This window comes from Magnolia sinica, chromosome 11, assembly GCF_029962835.1.
Source record: "Magnolia sinica isolate HGM2019 chromosome 11, MsV1, whole genome shotgun sequence".
In the NCBI taxonomy this organism is placed as follows: domain Eukaryota; kingdom Viridiplantae; phylum Streptophyta; class Magnoliopsida; order Magnoliales; family Magnoliaceae; genus Magnolia; species Magnolia sinica.
In genome coordinates, this window is record NC_080583.1 from 642,683 (window position 1) to 663,722 (window position 21,040).

General features: G+C 42.7%; 1 protein-coding gene across 2 annotated transcripts; it reads left to right on the forward strand.

Annotated features, from left to right (window-relative positions):
• Positions 1-242: 242 nt before the first annotated feature.
• Positions 243-19,089, forward strand: LOC131218507 (ATP-dependent Clp protease proteolytic subunit 6, chloroplastic). Of its 2 annotated transcripts, none has more exons than XM_058213071.1 (9): positions 243-420; positions 529-572; positions 1,504-1,573; positions 3,114-3,318; positions 3,472-3,537; positions 16,862-17,002; positions 17,133-17,186; positions 18,490-18,582; positions 18,703-19,089. In XM_058213071.1, exons 1-9 carry the CDS (start codon positions 335-337, stop codon positions 18,748-18,750), a joined length of 807 nt encoding a protein of 268 aa, XP_058069054.1. In that variant the 5' UTR covers positions 243-334; the 3' UTR covers positions 18,751-19,089. The 2 variants fall into 2 exon arrangements, with proteins under 2 accessions (XP_058069054.1, XP_058069055.1); XM_058213072.1 differs by having other exon boundaries at positions 3,117-3,318.
• Positions 19,090-21,040: the final 1,951 nt, after the last annotated feature.

Sequence of the window (21,040 nt, forward strand, 5' to 3'; positions counted from 1 at the left end):
CAGCTTGATCCAAAACTTATTTGGCCCACAAAAGGTTTTTAATGGTCAATAACCATTGTTTCCTGTGGTGTGGTCCACCTGATATATTTACATTTTCAATTTTTTTATAACGTGTCCAAAGTAAGCTGGAAAATAGATGGACGGCGTGGATATACGTTTTATACATCTAGGAGGGCCTTACGGTCAGGGTCGCACCACATCGCTGGTTCCGGGGTCGCAGACTCGCAGCCAAGTCGTTCCCTTTCTCTTGTCGCTCAGAATCCCAATCCCCTCCTCTCAGCAAAGCCCTCTCTCTCTCTCAAGTTGGAACTATCTCTCAGTAATTCTGCAAAAAATGGTGGTTTCGATGGCAATATCCTCACCTTTTCATCTCTCCGCCCGTTTAGCTGACTCCGATTCCATTTCATTATCTACTCGCAGGTCTCTCTCTCTCTCTCTCTCTCTCTCTCGCCATTTTGTACAAACACACTGCCTTGCAATTACTCAATTGAATTTCTACGCTCTCAACAATATCTTTTTAATTTGCAGATTCTCAGCAAAATCAGCTATCTCTGCTTCACCCGACTCTCGCGGTACTTTTCTTTCTTATATCTTCTTTCTTTCTGTCCCTATTTTTCTTGAAATTTGAAATCTCATTTCTAGAAGAATCAGAGCCTATCTTGCGGAATGAGCTGGTCCAGTGCTTCCATGGCATTGGCACACGTGGTCGGAGCGATTCATTCAGTAGGTCTAATAGTGAATTGGCCATGTATGGAAAATCACACCCTTTGGATTATCCTAACCCTTTAAATCACTGTCATACAGCTAGACACTGAAAGGCAAAACTTTGCAATGGCTCCCGGTCAGAGAGGAAATTGTCATTTTTCAATTTTTGCTCACTAGGCAATCATTGATGGAGCCTGTGGGATGCATTCTCGGATCATCATATAGCTGTGCCACGTGTTTGGAACATGATACAGAGGCCCAAGAATTCCATCCCTCTAGTGGCAATGAATCTCTTCCCAGAAAGCCATCCTCACCGTAAATTTTGATTAAAACGAATGATGTCATTTTGTTAGTTAGTATAAGGCATGTCTAGATGTGATTTTTACTCTTTAAGGGGCCTGTTGGATACAAACAAAGTTGTGTCCAGCTCAAGATGTCCAGGATTAGTAGCTTATCCATGGTTTGTCAAACCCATTTATGCATAGGAACCGAAGAAAATGAGGATGATCTGTGCCCCAAAATTTGACTGTTAGCAAGGATAGCATGTCTTTGCAAAGAAGATGTGATAAAGATGAGGAAAGCTAATCCATAGTTTGATGCATAGATGCATGTGGGGGACATTGTCACGTGCATGTGCATCATATCTGCTGAATACATATGCCACATGTGCGGTTGTCCAGTCTATCTAGATCAAGTTGAGTAAACTTAATGAGATTTTGAAACACCTATACCCATGTCCTTTCTTGACTATCAATATATATATATTTTTAATGGTATTGACTGTAATGTTGTCTCCAGGATTATCTAGTAGACTCAGAGGTTTATCTTTAAAGCCTAATGAGCATGTTTGTCGTCATAATGAGTCAAGGTATGTTTGATTTATTTTTCTTTAAAATGTTGTATAGGTTGTTTTGTATAATATGGTCTAAATGAGTTGTATCATGCTGTATCACACTTAAAAATTAATATATGATGCTATATTGCTGTTGGCTCCATATTTAAAACTTTACACATTTCCTTCCTAATGCATAAACTTGGAGGATGTTGGATCTCTGGTTTTATGTTTGCCTCTACTTTTTGCTTGGTCATATTTCACCATAGCCCGGAAAGAAGAGGCGTTTTCTTAAGGACACGGGCCTTGCTAAGAGGATATGATACCTGATCTAGTATTTCTCAGCCCAATAAATTGTACTTGTGGGGCCCGCATTTTGGTGGCCAAAATTGATGATTGGTGTGCCCATGTTGGATGGGTGGCCCCCCAAAAATCGCCCTCGCTGGATGATTCAACTGTTTGACATGGATCTGTGGTTGTAAATACCCCTTTTAATCGAATCGCCAGGATCATCTGGCAGGGGAGATATTATAGCATGGTCCATCCTTTGATGGGGCCTACTAGACCAGCATCTGAGGCTACAGGACAAGAAATTGACTATCCTGAATGATTCCAATTGAATTGGAATGACTTGCAGCACTTGTGGTGATGAGGCAAGTTCTAGTTAGACTCTGAAACTGGGTTTTGGTTCCCTGTTACAAAAAGGTCAGGCCTACCTTTGCCAATGATGATTGAACAGCTATCGTTCATCATGAACATCAATAAAATCATTAGACTGATTGTTTCTTCCTTCCTTTCTTCAGTGGTAAAGGCTTTTTAATTTTCTATAGATTGTATTTGAAGTAAGTTTTATCCTCAAAATATGATTTCATATTTATTCTTGGAAACTTCTCCTCTTTCTTTTTCTTTAATGAAAATTTCTTTAGAGTATCATCTTTCCATAAAAGCCTATGTGGTTACTTCCCTTAAAAAATTCTCTTCGGATAACTTGTGACCGGTATAATCCCTTCAAATTTCATAACCATTTCATCATAGCCAATGTATTCAACGACAATAATGGTGGCTGTAACAGACAACCTTATTGGCCGTTATGGCCCTTGTAACAGCTGTCACATCCTTGTAACGGTCTATATATATGTATTTATATATTTGAAGGAAGAAACGTATCGGCCTAGTATTAGCCCATTATAGACCATTTTTTCCATGTGACCGTTTTTGAATAACGTACTCACAGTAGTTTGTGTTGAACATAGAGGAGGTTCTAATGTACTTTTCTTCTATAGCTCCTGATGCAGGACGGATAGTCTAACCTAGAATGATGCAATGAAATTAATCAGCAGATTAATTAGAGACATCAAAACACAAAATAAAGCTAATCTATCATAAGGTTAAAGAGTTCAAGCATTAAAGGATGCTCCAGTTCAAGACTACCTACAATTTCGCAGTATAGGTCTTAGAGGATATTGATTAATTAGGACCTATGGAAGGTGGAGCTTCCATCTAACATAGGGATAAATCTTAATGTATCTTCCTCATTATGTTTTGATTGAAGTCTAAGATTGCACTATGTTTGCAGCAGTGGTGGAATCATAGAGGCAAGAAAGGGGAACCCGCCTATGATGCCAGCTGTGATGACTCCAGTAGGACCTGTAGATCTTTCATCTGTACTATTCCGCAACCGTATAATCTTCATTGGACAGCCAGTTAACTCTCAAGTGGCACAACGAGTTATATCACAGCTTGTGACACTAGCAACTATTGATGAGGATGCAGATATTCTGGTGCTACTATATTTCAAACTTATTATATTATTATTATTGTAATTTTTTGCTATAGGATTGTTTCAGCAAGCTTGATAGAAGCATTTTGCTATTTCAGGAATCCGTGTAGCACTACATTTGTGTCTTATGGCTATATGGTATCCTTCTTTTCAGGTATACATAAATTGCCCTGGTGGGAGCACCTACTCCATCTTGGCAATCTATGACTGCATGTCTTGGGTAAGGTCACTGGTTCATCTGGTACTTATATATTTCAGGTTGCTTTATATATTCTCACATATTTTACAATGTTGTAGTTAAGATTGTTACAGCACCACACTAGTCAGATATGCAGTGCATTTTTTGGGAAAAGAATTGGTTGGATGATGGACATGGATGTAGAAAGTGGTGTATTATGGATAAGGCATATTGGTAAAGATACCGTCTTAAAAGACTACTTTCCCCACTATTGGCTTCCATGTTGCAAGTGGATTCATGAAATTCTGCCATTATGATACAATGCTTGTATTAAAATCTATACTTTTCAAAGGTTGCACTCCTTAGATAAAAAATGAATCACCATGCTAGGGAGGTTAATTGCCCTGCTCCTGTTTGTGTTGTTATCTCTGCCCCTGCATTAAGTGTACTCTACTTTCTTTTTCATGAGTTCTAGTTTTTAGGGTTTAGTTTTTTAATCACCTGCGTAGAGAGGTTAATTGGTCCTCTTTATGTTGGCAATCTCTGACTGTGGATTAGTTGCATTGATTTTTCTTTTTCATAAAGTGTTTTCCAATTTGGTCGTGGGTTCAAATGTTAGTTGCACAATCCTTCAAACTAGGTGCCACTCCCGCTTTGGATCACGGCCCCCGCTCCTGCTTCCTACTAGTTTATACTTGAAACCATTTTGAAACAAATGCTTCCCCACTCTTGCACCCGAATTTGTCGACTCTTTGCTTCATGCTTCGTGCAACTACGGTTCAAACCTCACATCTCTCAGTTCATTCCAAAGGCAATATCAGGTCACAACCCAATTATTATCGAAACTTCAGGTATCCCATCCAGTCCTCTCCTTTATGGTCTGAAAATATGTGGTTTGAATATCAAGTTTTTATTGATCTTATTAGAAAATGGTGGAATGAAAGCAAATCACACATGGGTGTGTTGGTTTTGTTTCTGCAATAAGTTGAAACATATCAAGTGCAAGTTGGAAATCCAGAAGAAGCAGGTTTTCAGCATGTTGAGGGTAAGGAAAGCTGTGGCCCGGGAAAATTGGCAAGCATAGATGAAATTGAAAATTTGGGAAGTTTTGTCTCCTGAGTTGATTCTTGAAAGGTATGAACTTGAAAATGAATATGATGACATTCTTAGTTGGGAGGAAATTCTTGGAGGAAGAAATCAAAAAAGCCTGGTGACTTGTTCTGTTAGATGGCTGAAGAAGGATCAACTCCAAAATAGAAATGGTGGTGGTGGAGCATTTCAAAGATCTTTGTTTAAAGGAGGATTTTGTCATATCAACTGTTGATGGGTTAGATTTTCCCTCCATCCTTCCTGAAAAAGCCCAATTATTGGGATTTGGGAAGACCAAATGGCACGGTTGAATTTCAACTTCTTGTTCCTTGTATAGTGTTGTTGGCTGACGACGATGAGTGTGGACGATCAAAGAAAGGAATACGGAGCTGCCAACGGCAGATCTGAAAATCTGCCTACCATAGATCCGCTGGAATCAGGGAAAGGGATCACAACGATCGACAAAGAAACAAAAAAGGGGAATACGATAGATGACTGGATTCAGATAGGGAGGAAAAAATGGGATCGATGGAAAAGGAGCCACAGATATGACTCCCTTCCAACCCTCTTCGTAAAGGGTTACCCTGCAGGTTGGTTTCCCTTAAATCTTGAAAAGCTTTTTGGGAGAGCAAGGGCGGTGATGGATGTGATTATGCCTAGAGACAGATGCACCGGTCAGTACTAGGGCTTTGCTCTCATCAGGATGAGCTCGGAAGATGAATTGTCTCGGGCAGTATCGATGCTGCATGGCCAGAGTTTCGGGGGGCAGAAACTGCTCGTGCAGAGAGCAAGGTTTGGGCTGGATAGGAACATAAGCAAGATAGCGGCTTTAGGAAATCCGATTATTCTGGATTCAGTTCCTGTAAATCTTGCAATCCACACAACTTCGACCAACTCATATCGGGACGCGTTGGTGAACCCGCTTCATGCCATACGACATAACCACAAATCGGCAGGATTAGATACCCAGATAGAGACGACTTCCTCAAAGGATGGAATACAGACCCCATTTGCAATCCATATAGAGAAAGAAGAGTTGCAAAGAGCGAAAGAGAATCTGAAGGACACGGTCATAATCATGGCTCGCGAGGACGCTTCCATCTCTCAAATTAGTGCCTGGATTGATGAATGTACAAGAATCCGGCCATCCATGTATACCCTGCGTCCAATAGGGTATAACGAAATTTGGGTGAAAGGTGGCCCGGGAGTGAACCTCGAACCTCTCATCATGGCGGGTGCGATTCACAGGGAAGGTCCGGTGATGGGTGTAAAAAGTTGGAACGAGTTCTCTGCATTTGGTATGGAGGATTCCTGGATCCTTATATGGGGAATTCCATTGGAATTTTGGAATGAGGAATTTTTCATCGCTGTCGCAGCAACTCTGGGAATGCTGATAGAGCTTGATCTGAAGACAAAGCTTGGCATCGAAATGGGGGTGATCAGAATCCAGGTTCGAAGAAGGAAAGGTTTCCAACTCCCAAATCATATCACAGTCTGCGTAGACGACAGAGAGATCTACCTTCCAATCCAAGTGGAAGTCCCGAACTCCCCCCTTCCGCGATGGGGAGACTTATGGCGATGCAGAGAGCCCCCGCAGACGTCGACGAATATCAGCGAGGAAGGAAGGGAGGAAGAAGGTGTACATACCCGGCACTCCTGCAGAGCACCGAATCACTACAACGAGAACAACCATCAACGTTTTGTCAGTGGGTCAGCACAGGTACATCCACATGGCGACATCTCCGTTCAGCGCCGACCTCTTGGTATGGAGCATGTCAGTTCGATGGGCTCGAGAGATCAGCATGGCAGGAGATCCGATATTCTGATGGCTCGGGATGGACTCCCTGACACCACGACGAGCTTCTGTGAGACACGTGGTGGGGTGCTTGATCGTTCCCGATCTCGAGATATCCTTCTCAATGGTTCGCAGGGCCCACACGAGTTACGTGCTGGAAGATCTGATCAGTGCGGCACATGTCACGACGATCTCGGTCAGTGGCGGAAGGAGATTTCAACACATGTATCTGCAGGAAATAACCTCGCCTCGACTAACGCAGCTCAACTACACCCCACACGAGATTCAGGGACGCGTGGCGATTTGTCTTCCCCTGTACGGAGGAGACCCGAATCTGATCCTTCTTCTGATTCGGGTTTTGAGTCCAACCCGAGGATGTTGGCGGATTCGGGTGCGGATCCAATACTGATCTTAGAATCACTTGCCGATTTGCTGCTTCGGATAACGTTGGAATCTGACGCTATTGATCTTAACCTTACACTTGTCCCATATCGGAAGATCATGCGTCGAATCGCGCCTCCATCCAGCCAACTGGACAACGGGGTTCCCCATATCACGCTGCCATTCGATGACACGTTCCAAAAGATGAGCCCACGTCACCTTCCTAACGACAGTCATTCAAGGCACTCTATGCAAGAAGCCATGGACCTACACTTGCAAGTCATACCGTTTGAAGACCCAACTGATTATCAGCCGCTCGAAGAAGAGACGTCCTCTCATATGGAATCCCCAACTACTTCAGCGAATCCCCAGACTGACCGCTTCTCATCTTCCTATTTCAGATCCGATCCTAACCTCCTATCCCTATTCCAAGACACATCAGGTGAAGAGGTCCTCATCGCGGAACCCCTCCAAACCAGAGTGGGGAGCTGTATCGTGACCGGAACTCACGATAACAACCTGTTAGATGACGAACAGAGGGCAATCTTAGTTAAGAAGATTCACAGGAAGCGGTGGATTCGCGATGCGATGGGGCATGTTGGGAGATTCTTAGGACTGTCATTTGGTGACTGTTTGGAGGATTTTCTAGCCCTATTTCAATGCGTCGAAGCTCGCGGTAGACCCCTTGATCCTATGCGATCTCTGCGCAAACGAGCTCCAAGGACAGGCACTAACAGAGAGCTACAACGTCTAGCAATGTCTTCAGGAGGATCTGTCAGTACTAATTCCGAAGAAGGTAAAAAGGGAGCACGGGGCGGTTCAGTTCTCAGATGAAGATGGTCTCCTGGAATGTGCAGGGTGTTGGGTCGAAGCAAAAAAGAAGACTAATCAAAAATTCCTGTAGCAGATGCAATCCCTAGATAATATGCCTTCAGGAGACCAAAGTACAAAACTTTGATGATTGGTTGATGAAGACTCTGTGGAACGTTGCGGACGCTCAATGGGTGGCTAAGAAGGCGACGGGTAGCTCAGGGGGTATCCTGCTGGCGTGGAAATCTGCGCATTGGACGCTTCAGAAGAGTTGGGTCGGGACATTTTCGGTCACAGCTATACTAAAAAACAACACTACGGCTGTTTCCTTCCTTTTCTGTTTGGTCAACGGCCCGACATCCAAGTCTTCGAGGGGAGATTTCTAGCAGGAATTGTCCGATGTCAGAGCAAGCTTCGAGGGTCCTGTATGCTTTGCAGGGGATTTCAACACCATCAGGTTTGCTGGTGAAAAGTTGAATGAGTCCAAATTTAAGCCCGATATGGCTTGCTTTTTCAACTGGATTGAAGACAACAGGCTGGTTGATCTTCCTCTTCTCGGGTCCCGTTTCACTTGGACTAATGGAAGGCTTTTTCCGATCCTATCCAGATTGGATCGATTCATCCTTTCTTCTGATTGGGTGGAAATCATGCCTCTCTGTTCTCAGTCTATTCTCCCCAGGTCTACTTCCAATCACTGGCCGCTGCTCTTGTCTTCGGAGGAGGTAGATTGGGGACCAAAGCCTTTTAGATTTGATGTTTCTTGGCTCCATGTTGTAGGCTTTAGGTCTATGGTGGCTGAATGGTGGAAGGAATTTCAACCTCTCGGTTTTGCTGGCTATAAATTATGTCAAAAGCTTAAGCTCTTGACAGTAAAACTCAAGTAGTGGAACCAAGGGGAACGATGCAAAAGAGAAATGGAGATGGATTCAATCCTTGCTGATCTGCAACAAATTGATGCTCATGCTGAAGACAATCCGATGACAATGGAGACTCTATCAAAGAGAATCAGTCTCATCCAATCCCTCTCGGCCAAAGTCCTGGAGAACGAAATCTCGTGGAGACAAAAAGCTCGATCCAAATGGATCAAGGAAGGAGACAGGAACACAAAATACTTCCACAGTATAGCTAGTATGCATGCTAGGGCCAACAAAATCAGCAGTATAGTGATCGACAGTGAGCGGATCGACGATAGCGATCAAATCACTCGCGAAGCTATATCTTATTTCGAAGCGCTTCTTCCCAGTGATGGCTGGACCAGACCCCGGCTGGATAATCTCTCCTTTCAGAATATTAGTGAAGCAAACACCGCAATCCTGGAATCCCCATTCTCTCTAGAAGAAGTCAAGAAGGTTGTCAGTGCCTTAGTGGGCGATAAAGCCCCGGGTCCAGATGGATATCCAATCCAATTTTACCAAGATTGTTGGGAGTTTCTACAGGATGATGTGTTGGCCTTCATCAAAGAATTTCATGCCAGAGGGAGATTATCTAACAACATGGGGGCAACCTTCATTGCCCTAATTCCCAAGTTCTCGGGAGCATCAACGCTCAACGAATTCAGACCAATCAGCCTTATTGGAAGTCCATACAAAATTCTGGCTAAGGTTATCGCTACTCGGTTACAGAAGGTTATCGGGTCGATCATCGCTCCAAATCAATGTGCTTTTATACCAGGTAGACAGATAATCGACGGAGTCCTAATAGCTAACGAATGTCTCCACTCTAGCCATCGATCGAAGAAGAAACACATATTTTGCAACCTGGACATAGAGAAGGCGTACGATCGTGTTGATTGGGATTTCCTTCAATACATGTTGAAGCGAATGGGCTTCGGGGAGACTTGGAGAAAATGGATGCAGGAATGCATCAGTTTGGCCCGATTCTCAATTCTCCTAAATGGATCACCGAAAGGCTTTTTCAAAAGTTCCCGTGGTCTTAGGCAAGGAGACCCTTTGTCCCCATTCCTCTTCTTGATCGTCGGTGAGGCTCTGTCTAGTATGCTCCATAAAGGCTAAGCGGAAGGTATCCTTCGGGGAGTGCAGGTGCAAGGGATGCACAGTCCGATCTCTCACGTGCAGTTTGCGGATGACATTCTTATCTTCTCTGAAGCAGATATAGAATTGGTGAACAACCTACGAACCGCAATTAGATGTTTCGAAGCGGTTGCTGGCCTAAAGGTGAATATGCACAAATCCAAAATTTACGGGGTCAATATGGATAGCAACGAAGTTAACGATTTTGCTGAAGTGATGGGCTACTCCTCGGCGTCCTTCCCGACTACATTTGTTGGCCTTCCCCTTTGCATCGGCCATCCCAAGAAGCACCAATGGGATAAGGTCATCCACAGATTTCAACATATCATCTGGCTGCATGGAAATGTCGATACCTGTCGATTGGAGGGCGGCTTACTCTGATTAAGGCAACCCTTTCTAATCTGCCCACATACTTCATGTCCCTGTTTCGATGCCCAACTGAGGTGCGAAAAACCATTGATTCTCTCAGACGCAACTTCCTTTGGCGCGGCACGGAAGATAGGAAAAGCTTTAATCTCATGGATTGGAAACAGGTCTGCAGACACATTAAAGATGGCGGACCTGGAATAAAGGACTTAAAAACGATGAATCGTGCCCTATTGGGGAAATGGGTTTGGAGGCTTGGCACTGAGAAAGACTGTTTGTGGAACAAAATTATTAAATGCAAGTATGGGAGCTCGGATGGTGGCTGGTGGACAAAAAATTCCACCCTATATAGGGCTTTAGCTATCTGGAAAGGCATCATGCGTATGAAGAATGAAGTCCTTCAAAAGATTGGGTTTGATCTAGGCAACGGTGAGAACATATATTTCTGGACTGATATATGGTTAGGGGATACTCCTTTGAAAGACAAGTTTCCCATCATATTCCGGTTAGCTACGAAGAAAGATAGCTCCATTGTTGAAAACTACTCTAAAGAAGTAGACAGAGTGGTGTGGATCATTCAATGCTGAAGGAACTTGGAGGATTGGGAAATAGACGAATATGCGAAGTTGCTTCACTTCATACAACAGGCCCACCCAAATCAGATGAACCGCGACAACCTGATTTGGAAGGCTGATTCCTCCTCAACCTTTTCAGCCAGGTCATTATATAATCAGCTTCTTCTCAAGCCCAGTAACACTATCTCTCATGGCCTTCACTTCGTATGGAAGTACCCAGTTGTCCCGAAGTTACAGGTCTTTGGGTGGCTGGCAGGGAACAGGAAAATCCTAACTGTGGATAATCTTAGAAAAAAAGGAATGATCCTAACCAACGTTTGCATGTGCTGCTTGAAGGCGGAAGAAATAGTGGAGCATTTGCTCATCCACTGCCCGTTTGTCTCCACCATTTGGTCAGATATCTGTTCTTCCTTCAAAATTAGTTGGTGTTTTCCCAAAGATGTGGACCTCTCACTGAAAGCTTGGCACGGCGTTAGATTAGGCTTCTCGAAAACCCGGCTATGGCGGATGGCGATTCTTGCCACGTGGTGGTCTGTGTGGACAGAAAGAAATAACCGATGCTTCTGAAACGAATCGAAACCGTCTCACGTTGTGGGTTCCAACGTCAAATGTCTTATTGCTGAATGGGCCTCCCATGCTGATGTTCTTAAAAATGTAGATTTACTCTTTTTGGGGCCTAGTTAATCTCTGCTCCCCCAGTAGATTCTAACTCTTTTGTATGCCCGTTTCTTTCTTAATACAATTAGTTATCTTTCAAAAAAAAAAGAAAAAAAACCATTCTTAGAGGAAAAGATCGATGAACCAATTCTTCTTGGAAGGTGATAAAGCTTCGTGCCCAAATGGGTTCATAATGACCTTCCAGTGGCGTGTTGTGACATTGCATGTATTATCAGGTTTTAAAGAATTGTTCTCCAGGTTTCATTTTAATAGGGGTGCACACACAACTTTCACCAATCTTATTCCGAAACATGAAGATGTGGAGGAGGTGATTGATTTTCCGCTGGTAAATCTTGCTATCGTGCCAGTTCTAGCCATTCACTTAAAAGAATTATGCCTTTGGTTGTCTCCCTGCATCAAGGGGCTTTCGTTGGTAATAATAAAATCTTGTACTACAGCCTTATTTCAAAAGAAAGTGTTGATTCTAAGAGGAGGCTGCTATTTGTAAATTGGACATGGAAAAAATTTCTAAACATGCTGAAATGGATTGAGGAATGTATTTTTTCACTAGCCCTTTCGATTTTATTAAATTAAATGGTTCTAAAAAGGTTTCTTCAAAAGTTCGAGAGGCTTGAGACAATGCAACACATTTCCCCCCTTCCTTTTCCCTATAGTTGCAGAAGGTATTAAGTAAGCGTATAATATAAAATATTGGGGTAGGTAATGCGGGGGCATTTTTAGATCGGGCTTGAGTGGGGTGGCTTGTGGGATGCAAGGGCACACTTAAGGTGGACGACCCGTGTGAGGTAGGGGGCTTGCGTGAGGCGGAACTCATGTGATGTGGGGCCCACGAGGGGAGGCCGAGAACCTAACCCATGGGATGTCGGGCCTGGGCTATGAGATAAAGGGATTGATTTGCCACACCCTATAAGTTCGAGCTTTTAAAGCAAGTAGTTAGTTGTCCTACATCAAAGTGGTATCAGAGTGGGAGGTCTCATGTTCAAGACTCTTTACCGAGGGTGATTAATGCATGGACATTTTCACAACGGGCTCGAGTGGGGTGGCCTATGGGATGTAGGGGCACACTCGAGGTGGACGTCACATGTGAGGTGGGCCTCACCCGTGTGAGGTGAAACCCATGTGATGCGGGGCCCATGAGGGGGTTCGGCCCGCTGAGAACTTAACCCATGGGATGTGGGGCCTGGGCTATGAGATAAATGGATTGATTCGCCATGCTCTATCGGTTCGAGCTTTTAGAGCAAGTGGTTAGTTGTCCTGCACAGCTGCATCAATAGGGCTCTTTAGATGTTTCACGATAGGTTCTTAGAATGTTGGGATATTGTATATTTGGTGCACGATGACATTATTTTATGTGATTCTTCTCTAGACTAAAGCACAATTATCAAATGAATCTTTTGATGCTTGGAAGTAGTTTTAGGAATGTGGATAATTTTAGCAAGAGCTCTTTGGCCAGGGTGGTAATGGATGTTTTTGTTTTGATGCCTAGTACCCTTTATTCGAGCAAGGGGTGCAAAGCAGAGTTGTTGCCCCTAAAATATATGGGGCTTTCCCTAGGTACTAGCCCAAGGGTGGAGGCAACATGGCATCCCATAGTTGAAATATTTGAGAAGACAAAGATTTCAAGACCCTTTGGTGTCTAGTTGTGTTGGTGACTCCGCAGAGGAAGGAACAACCGTTGCTTTTGGGATCTCTCTTCTCCTTCCTCCAAGGTGTTGGATTTGATCCTTTGTGATGTGGGAGACTAGTTTGTCTTCAATTTTCTGATCATTGTATTATTTATTCCCCTTTTGGCTTGTTATAGTCAAGCTTGGGTGTTTGTTCTGTCTCGAATTGTATAGTTGGCTAGGTCGTGTTTTTTTTTTTTTTTTTTGAGTTGCATAGTCAGTTTTTGTAGTTTTTGTTTCTTTTTCTTTGCTTTTATGCCTTGTTTTCTTCTGTGCTGGGTTGCCTTTGGCTCCCTTTTAATAAAGCTCAATCTTAACAACCAAAAAACTTTTATCTTCTTAAATCTTGATAAAGATGATTCTTGTTAATCTTCCAACTTTTTGGCTTTTGTTATCCGAAATTTTGATAAAGGTTGCTATGCTGCATGAGAAAATTCAAATGGCTTAGAGATCGAGGAGGAAGGAGGTTTAGGGCATCACATGTTAAATGGTGATGGAGGATTTGATTTGAGTGAAGACCTTCGGAGATTGGTTATTGCTATTAAATATGGGGAAAAAAAAAGAGGTTGGCTGCTAGGGGTGTGGTAAGAGGGAGGTGATTGTTCATTTGGAAGGCTATTTCCAAATTTAGGGATGAGTCATGAGGTGTTGGCAGAACTTTTGCAAATGGAGTGAGGTTTGAGGATGTAGAGCATCTTCTTAGGGTGTTTGATGACGTCCACCTTTCTAGAAATGGGGTGGTCGACGAATTTTGGCATATAGACCTCATGGAATATATTATATTCTTTGCCAAAGATTTCCACAAAGCTATGCTTCCGGTGGCTGTTAATTGTCCACATGCAATGGTTTAGGGTTTGTGTCCTCCTCATGTTGACAATTTCTTTTGTAGCATTATTGTGTACACGATTCTCAACCTTAATCACTTGCAATGGAGGAACTTCACACTCCACAACATATGCTTATGTTTTGCCAAGAAGTCGAGTCAGCTAATAGATTTATTCATTGTGTAGTGTCTAGGAAGATTTGGACCTTTTTTCACCTCTCCCATATGTCTTGGGCCCTTCCATCCTTGGTGGAGGACACGGTAAAAAGAATCAGTAATGTGCAGTAAGGGAGAGAAGATGCTAAAAGAAGAGAAAATCATGAGAATTGAGTGAAGAAAGAGATTTGCTTTATAGATTACCAAAGCACGAGTTTACTAGTTCAAAATGAGGATTGGATTGATGAAATTCATTTTCCCCTTGCCCCTTATATAAAACTGCCCAAAAAGACTCATTTACATCACTCTAGTCTCTAGGAAGCATGCTCATCCAATAATTACTTTGGGACCACGTGAAATTGCATAAATACCATACAAATTTGAAGCAAAATGGACCCAGAGCCCAAAAGGAATCCCACTAATAATTGTCCTAAGTAAACACCCTTTTCCCCATGAATCTTTTCCCTTGCATAATGGGAAATGCAATGACACTTATTTCTCAACAATTTTCCAAGTGAAGAATGCCTGGACTCTACTTGGAATCTTTAAATTTGCCACCCACACATGTCATTGCCAAGTTACACACATTGGGCCCATCACATCTTGCACATGTGGCCCACTTGTAGCAAAGGTGTGCCCCACTGTGTGCTACATCACTTGGCGACGCAGATCGAGGCCCCCTATCAGTACTCCAAAAGCTATGAGGGGCCACTGGGTTTTTGTGTTATATCCACTCTTTCCATCTGTTGCACCACCTCATGTTAGGACATGAGCTCAAAAATCATTCAAATTCAAAACTCTAGTGGGCCACACCGCAAGAAATAGTAGGATTGAACACTAACCATTAGAACTTTTGTTGGGTCCATGAAAGTTTCGGACCAGGCTGATATTTGTTTTTTTTACTTTCATCCCAGTGGGAATGACCTTATGAATGGTTTGGATGGCATACTGGCACCATGGTGGCTAGGAAAGTTTCAATAATGGGCGTTTCCATCCCCGTTGTTTCTTGTGGTTTGGCCCACTTGAGTTTTGGATTGGCCTCATTTTTGTGCTCATGGCCTAACGTGAGCTGGAAACTTATGGAAGGAGTGGATGTCACAGGGACATCGTGGTGGGCCTCGCAGCTTGCTTTCAGAATCTTCCAATCATGTTCTTTTTAATGTAGTTATCGAGATCCAAGGTGGTTTCGAACTGGATCGGGTCCTTCCGAGTCCGAGTCAGATGAGTCTTAAAACCATGATGGCTAATGATTGGGTGTATAGGGGGTCCTTTGAAGTCTTAAGGGAAGAGTTTGATGGATGGCCTTCTGCAGTGATGTGAGACATCTGGTAGGAAAGAAATGGTAGAATCTTCAATGGCTGATCTAGAACAAATCAAGTATTGCACTCCTTGCAAGTTGGTCTAGTGCGACAAAACAATTCACTGGGATAAGAACTGCAGATCCAGGTAATTGGAATTTTTGGTCATTTAGAGTGCTCAATTGACAATCCAGTTGCACCCGCACGGGGTTTGGGTGAACGGCAAGCGTCGTGGGTGTGCTCCCCACAGACGCGAGTTCGATTCCCCTCCCCGGGATAACCCCATGCACGTGGTTTGCGGCTGATTGAGTGCATCTGTAGGGAATAGTTTTGCCTCAAAATGGGGCGGGGACACCCCGCTTCATAAAAAAAAAAGGGCAATCCAGTTGCCATCTCCATGGTCTTGTTCCCCTCCAAGCTTGTGTAAGTTAAATCTCGACCGTGGCTCCACGAGGACCCGGGAAATTTCCAGCATTTGTGGGGCTATCTGGGTTCCTCAGTGCGAGTTTGGCTTTCTTGGGGTCAATGCGTGTTTGATGCAATTCTTGGGAAGATAGTTGCAATTACAGTTACTGTGCCTCTCTTCAAGAATCACTTCTCAGGTCCTCGTACTATTGAAGCTGATTCTAGAAATGTGATGGTATGGGTTTCTTCTAGTAGATGTCTGGCTCCCTGGAAGTGGCATTCCCTGTAAATGGTATATTGAATGATCTGGGTTCTCTATCTACTGTTTTTCTCCGTGTGCCACGGGTCACCAAATCTATCGCAGGCTTGATAGCAAAGGATTCCATCTAGTCCCCAGTATCCATCGTCTCTATAGAAAGCTATATTGTCTTTTTTCCCTTTAGTGTACATGGAATCCACCAAGAAAAGAAATTGGATTCCCTTGACAAAACAGCTAAATTCTGGTCATAGATTAAAAAAAAATGGTGTTTCCCATGAGTTTTTTAATTCATAAATGAAGAATACGGAATCACCATGCTGTATTACAATAAAATGAAAAGACAGCGACTATAAATTCCTCTTGCTAGCAAGGCTTTGAATTATTATTGGATGTTCCAACAAGTGCAATTTAAAGCCCAAGTGTAGGTGTCATTGCATATGATGAAACTGTGCATTGGAGGATGCAGTAGCTCAGAACTTGAAAGTTAGCTCAAGTGGTTGTTTGGCACCTTGGATTTTGATCAAAACTTGAGAATCTAAATCCAGGATTTTCAATCTCTTGAGATTTTCATTTTATCAGTTGTGTGTGGCAGCCTGGATTTTCAATACCGTGGAATCCAGAAACTGTAATTGGCAACCTGGATTTTCAAAAAGGTCTCTTCATATGGAGGAGGAGAGAGCAGTTCTGACAGTTGGAGAGGATTGAAAAGCCTTGGATTTTGTAACACACCTTTTAGCAAAGAATATAAAAGGGCTCCTTTTGAGGAATTTTGATCCTAGGTGGATTTGAAATCCACCAAAATCCAAGGCTCCAAACACGACTTAGATTCAAAATTCAGGATTGAAAATCCTAGCTGCCCAAGTCCACGAAGCCAAACAACCATAAATCTAAAACATAGAAAGTATGCCATTCGGTTGCATGCATGGATAGTCAAAATAATCATATCATTTTCTGAGTGTTGTCACCATTATCTGATTTCATTGGATATCATTTAATATAATCGTCCTCAAGCATCGTTTGGCCATTCTAATGTTTAGATAAAGCCAAAGGTGGGTACGGTATGTTTTGGATTAGCTGCTAGCCAAGGGGCACTTCTGCTGGCTGGAGGAGAAAAGGGAATGCGCTATGCAATGCCAAATGCACGCATCATGATACATCAACCGCAGAGTGGCTGTGGGGTATGTTTTAACCTTTGTGGCTGATTCTTTCTATCATGTCAGAAGTGTGTGATTGATAATAAAGTTGAAAACTGAACTCATCTAGTTACACTTGACAAACTGGCTCTTGTTTGTGCATTTCCATTTGTAGGGTCATGTGGAGGATGTGAGGCGCCAAGTCAATGAAGCTGTTCAATCCCGCCATGTCAGTTTCTCCTCTAAAAACTCGCAAGTTTCAATTGTTGATGACTGATGCCGTTCATATTCTTTTTTCTGGTCACAATATTTAGTATGACAATCATTTACTTCAGCTAATTAGGATGTGTTTAGATGCTTGGTTGACCTCAATTGCAATTATCTAATTCAATATTGGAAGTAATGACATGACCAAAGCGACGCGGTGCCATGTAAGCTCAAAATGTTGACCCAACCTTTAATTGCAATTCCATGCATTTCAACTTGCACCTGAAACAATTGCAATTTAGATGGGGGTGCTCCAGTGTACCGGTACCACTGTAAGCTTATGGTGGTACTGGGCAGTTGTCGGCCCACTTTATGTATTCACACCATCCAACCTGTCATCAGGTTCGTCACTCAAGAAAACCCCTAGCACCCACCCAAAACTTAGCCTGATCCAAACTAAGGTGGGCCACAACAAAGGGGACAACCTGGGAAGGAACGGCCACCCTCGAATTTCTCAAGAGCCTATCTGAGTCTCTTAACAGCCTGGATCTTTGTCCAACCCTTCATCTGGATTCTGGACTGGATGAAGGGGTCTGAATGGCGTTGATTATATATAAACAACATGGTGAACCCCCCTCACCCGTCAACATTGAGCATCCCCTCTATGTTCCCTTTGCTGTGGTCCATATGAGTTTTGGATCAGGCTGGGCTCTTAGGGGTTTTCTGAGAGGATGCATCTGGTGGAAGGGTTGGATTCTGTGAACACATCACTGGGCCCCACATCTGCCCGGTACCACTGGAGTGACCCCTTCAAAATGTGGGGGACTTGTCTATAATTGGGATGTAGCTAGCCCTGCTTTGGACATCTCCTCTACTGTATTAAATAACAGTAGTTCAATTGAACCAAGCATCCTAACACAAAAGCAGCCTTCAATATTTACGCAGGGTAGGAAAATCTGATTCTACTTGAGCTAATTAATACAAAAATCAGCCATTTCTACCCTTTTAGAACTGGATTTTGATGTGAGGTTTTGGAATTTTAAGATGTGTAATGTTCAAATGCATATTGTTCTACTCGGAATTTGCACATCTTGACTCTTGTTGGTCTCTGAGAGCCAAGTCTAAACTCCAATTTCATATACAGAGTCACAGATGGCATGATTGTCATTGACTCAAACAAGTGAGGGGAAATTGGGAAGACGAATTTCAAGTCCTGCTTTTCAAACACTGCAATGAATTTATCACAGTCAAAATCTTCTTATGCAGATTTTATTGAGCTTATAAGCAACCCTTTTCCTTACACTCTTACATGATATTTGATCTAGAAAATTGACCTAATGTATTCTGCCTTTACTGGTCAACCTCTGGAGAAAGTACAACAATACACCGAAAGAGATCGCTTCTTCTCCACTGCCGAGGTATTATGTCTGCATGCCTGGTGAAAATAGCTCCTGCGCTCTTCGGAAATTAAATATCTGTTTTAATCAACCCGACATTGTTAAATTCCAAGTCTCACACTAAATATCTTGCCTTCTCAGGCTTTGGAGTTCGGACTCATCGACGGGGTGCTGGAGACATTGTACTAGAATCTAAATGTTTCTATGGGAGTTGGCTACAGAGGCCAGATGGATGCCTCCAAGCTTCATGACAAAACCCTACGCCCATCACTGCAGTCACTGTTATGGTGATTTTATTCTTTAATCTCCTGCAATTTGTAAGCTCAGAAATTAGGAGCAATCAATAGGCTAGAACAACTCCATGGAATTTCAATAATCTCAAGCTCAATCTGTAATTTTGAGGTTTCACTGATATGAAAAATGGGTATGTTGTAGTCACGATTTAGTTGCCGATACCCTCTGTCTAGGTTGTTTAATTGTATTTTTGTTCTCCAAATCATATTGAAGAAATTGCAGAAGGCGTCTTTAGATCTGATTTTCTCAATTAACTGAGCTTCCTTGGTGCTTAAGTGGGATTTATGTGGCGAATGGTTTTCCCTTTTTTTTTTTCCCTCAATCAACTAAACAGCCTCCCGATCTTTGTGATAGTAGGTGGGCCTTGATTTCTAGAGCTGAAGAGGTGTTTCGTTGTGCCAACTGTTTCTCAGGGAAAGGGTTTTAATTGCAATTAAGAGAGGGGTTTAGGGGATAGATTTTCAATAAAATCATATTGAGATACTGTTTTCAAATAGAGTTGAGCATTTCTCGTCTTCTGGGATGTAGGCAGGTGGTTGCAGCCAACTGCTTGCAAGATTCTAAACGTCTGATCGGCTGAGATGGTTAAGGCAGGGTCAATGATCTTTGTCCCACTAGGTGTCGGAACATCCAACTTCTCATGTATCAATCAAGGAATCATAGTGTCCAATTTGCGTTGTTTCCATACGCCTGGGCCACATCCTCAAAATCTCTTAAGATTGAGAGATCCTGCTCGTTTAATATTTGGCTTATTTTCGGTTGAAATGTGGGTTGTTATTTTATTCTTTTCTCCACCGTCTATATTTGGGCCACGGAACAAGGGGTTGGAAAGTCCCAATCCAGAAAGTTTGGGGCATCTACCACTAATATCGGGGCTGATTGGATCGCCAACCATGGTGCTACAACGGGAGTCCTTGCTGAATTATGTTGAGCCTTCCCAATTTGCAGAGTTTTATGCGGTGTAGCACTGTTGCCTGTGGGCCCATCGCTAGGTGATCCTGACTGTAGATTTGATGAGCCCCACATTGGATGAGAGATACCTGAAAAACCTCTCAGAGTGAAAGATCCAAACCTTCATTTGGTAGCTTTTCATATGGATGGTTATGATTTTTTATTTTTTATTTTTTAAATAGCAAAGTTCATGTTAGTAAGGCTAAAATATCTAATGGTTAGAGACCAGTATGATTGATATTTGTATACTTCCATCTATGATAGGGCCCACCAAGTGAAAGGTCAATATCATCGAACTGGGCCTGTTGCAAATGTTGCATATTGGTAAATGGAAGGTGAAACTGTCCAAATAGGGGTGCCACATTGGGGCCTTTTTGGATGCCGCTGAACATTAGTGTCTCATTTTAGTCAACTATAGTTATCTATTAGAGATCGTTTTTTTAGTAGGGATTAAAAGCTAATGAGCCACCACTTCTGTGAAAAATGATTCTTAGCAAATAATTAATATTAACTAAAATGAGATAAACTCATTTTTAAGTGGTACCCAAACATGCCTTTCTTCTTCTTTCAATGCCTTGTAGAGAGGTTGGGAGAGATTTTTAAGAGGAGGTGGGAAAATGGAGTGTAGAGAGGTAGGGAGTGAAATCGGGAGAGATTTTTAAGGGGAGATGGAAAAATGGAGGGAAGCGAATCTAGACGGGAGAGCATGCTACTTGCACTAAAAAAAGAGCAGGGGGAGAAGTAGGTAAAATCCAAACTGTTTGTCTACGTGGATAGATCCAAGCCATTGGTTTATAAGTATACAGATTTTGAAATTTCATTAATGTTTTTATCTATCTTAAAAATCTCATTTAATGTCTTGTAAAATCTTAAAGTCTCATAAAAACTAGTTAAATGAACAAAAATGTTCCCTTGCTTCCGAAGTTATATCGTAATAGAAATATGCAAAGATATATAGAAGGCACACTCCTCCATTTCCTATAATTAAACATGGTCGATCTGACCAAAATATCTGCTGCAACACTCCTCACTGTAGATGTGCTTGATCGGTGACTTAAGTCATCTTCTCAAAGAAGGATGCGGCGGCTCTACAGAAGGCAGGCGGATCTCCAGTTCGACACCATCTTCTGGAATGAGGATGAGACTAAGCAGGGGGTCACCCTTCCACTCAAAGTGCAGAAATTCATAGTTTAGATGCCAACTTCAACCCAAGGAAGATGCCAATGCAGTCTGT

Excerpts from the sequence above, each read along its gene's own strand:
- LOC131218507 (XM_058213071.1), top strand. The coding sequence starts at position 335 with ATGGTGGTTTCGATGGCAATATCCTCACCTTTTCATCTCTCCGCCCGT. Across the intron at positions 3,319-3,471 it reads ATGAGGATGCAGATATTCTG|GTATACATAAATTGCCCTGG; the intron begins GTGCTACTATAT and ends CCTTCTTTTCAG. Across the intron at positions 3,538-16,861 it reads TCTATGACTGCATGTCTTGG|ATAAAGCCAAAGGTGGGTAC; the intron begins GTAAGGTCACTG and ends TCTAATGTTTAG.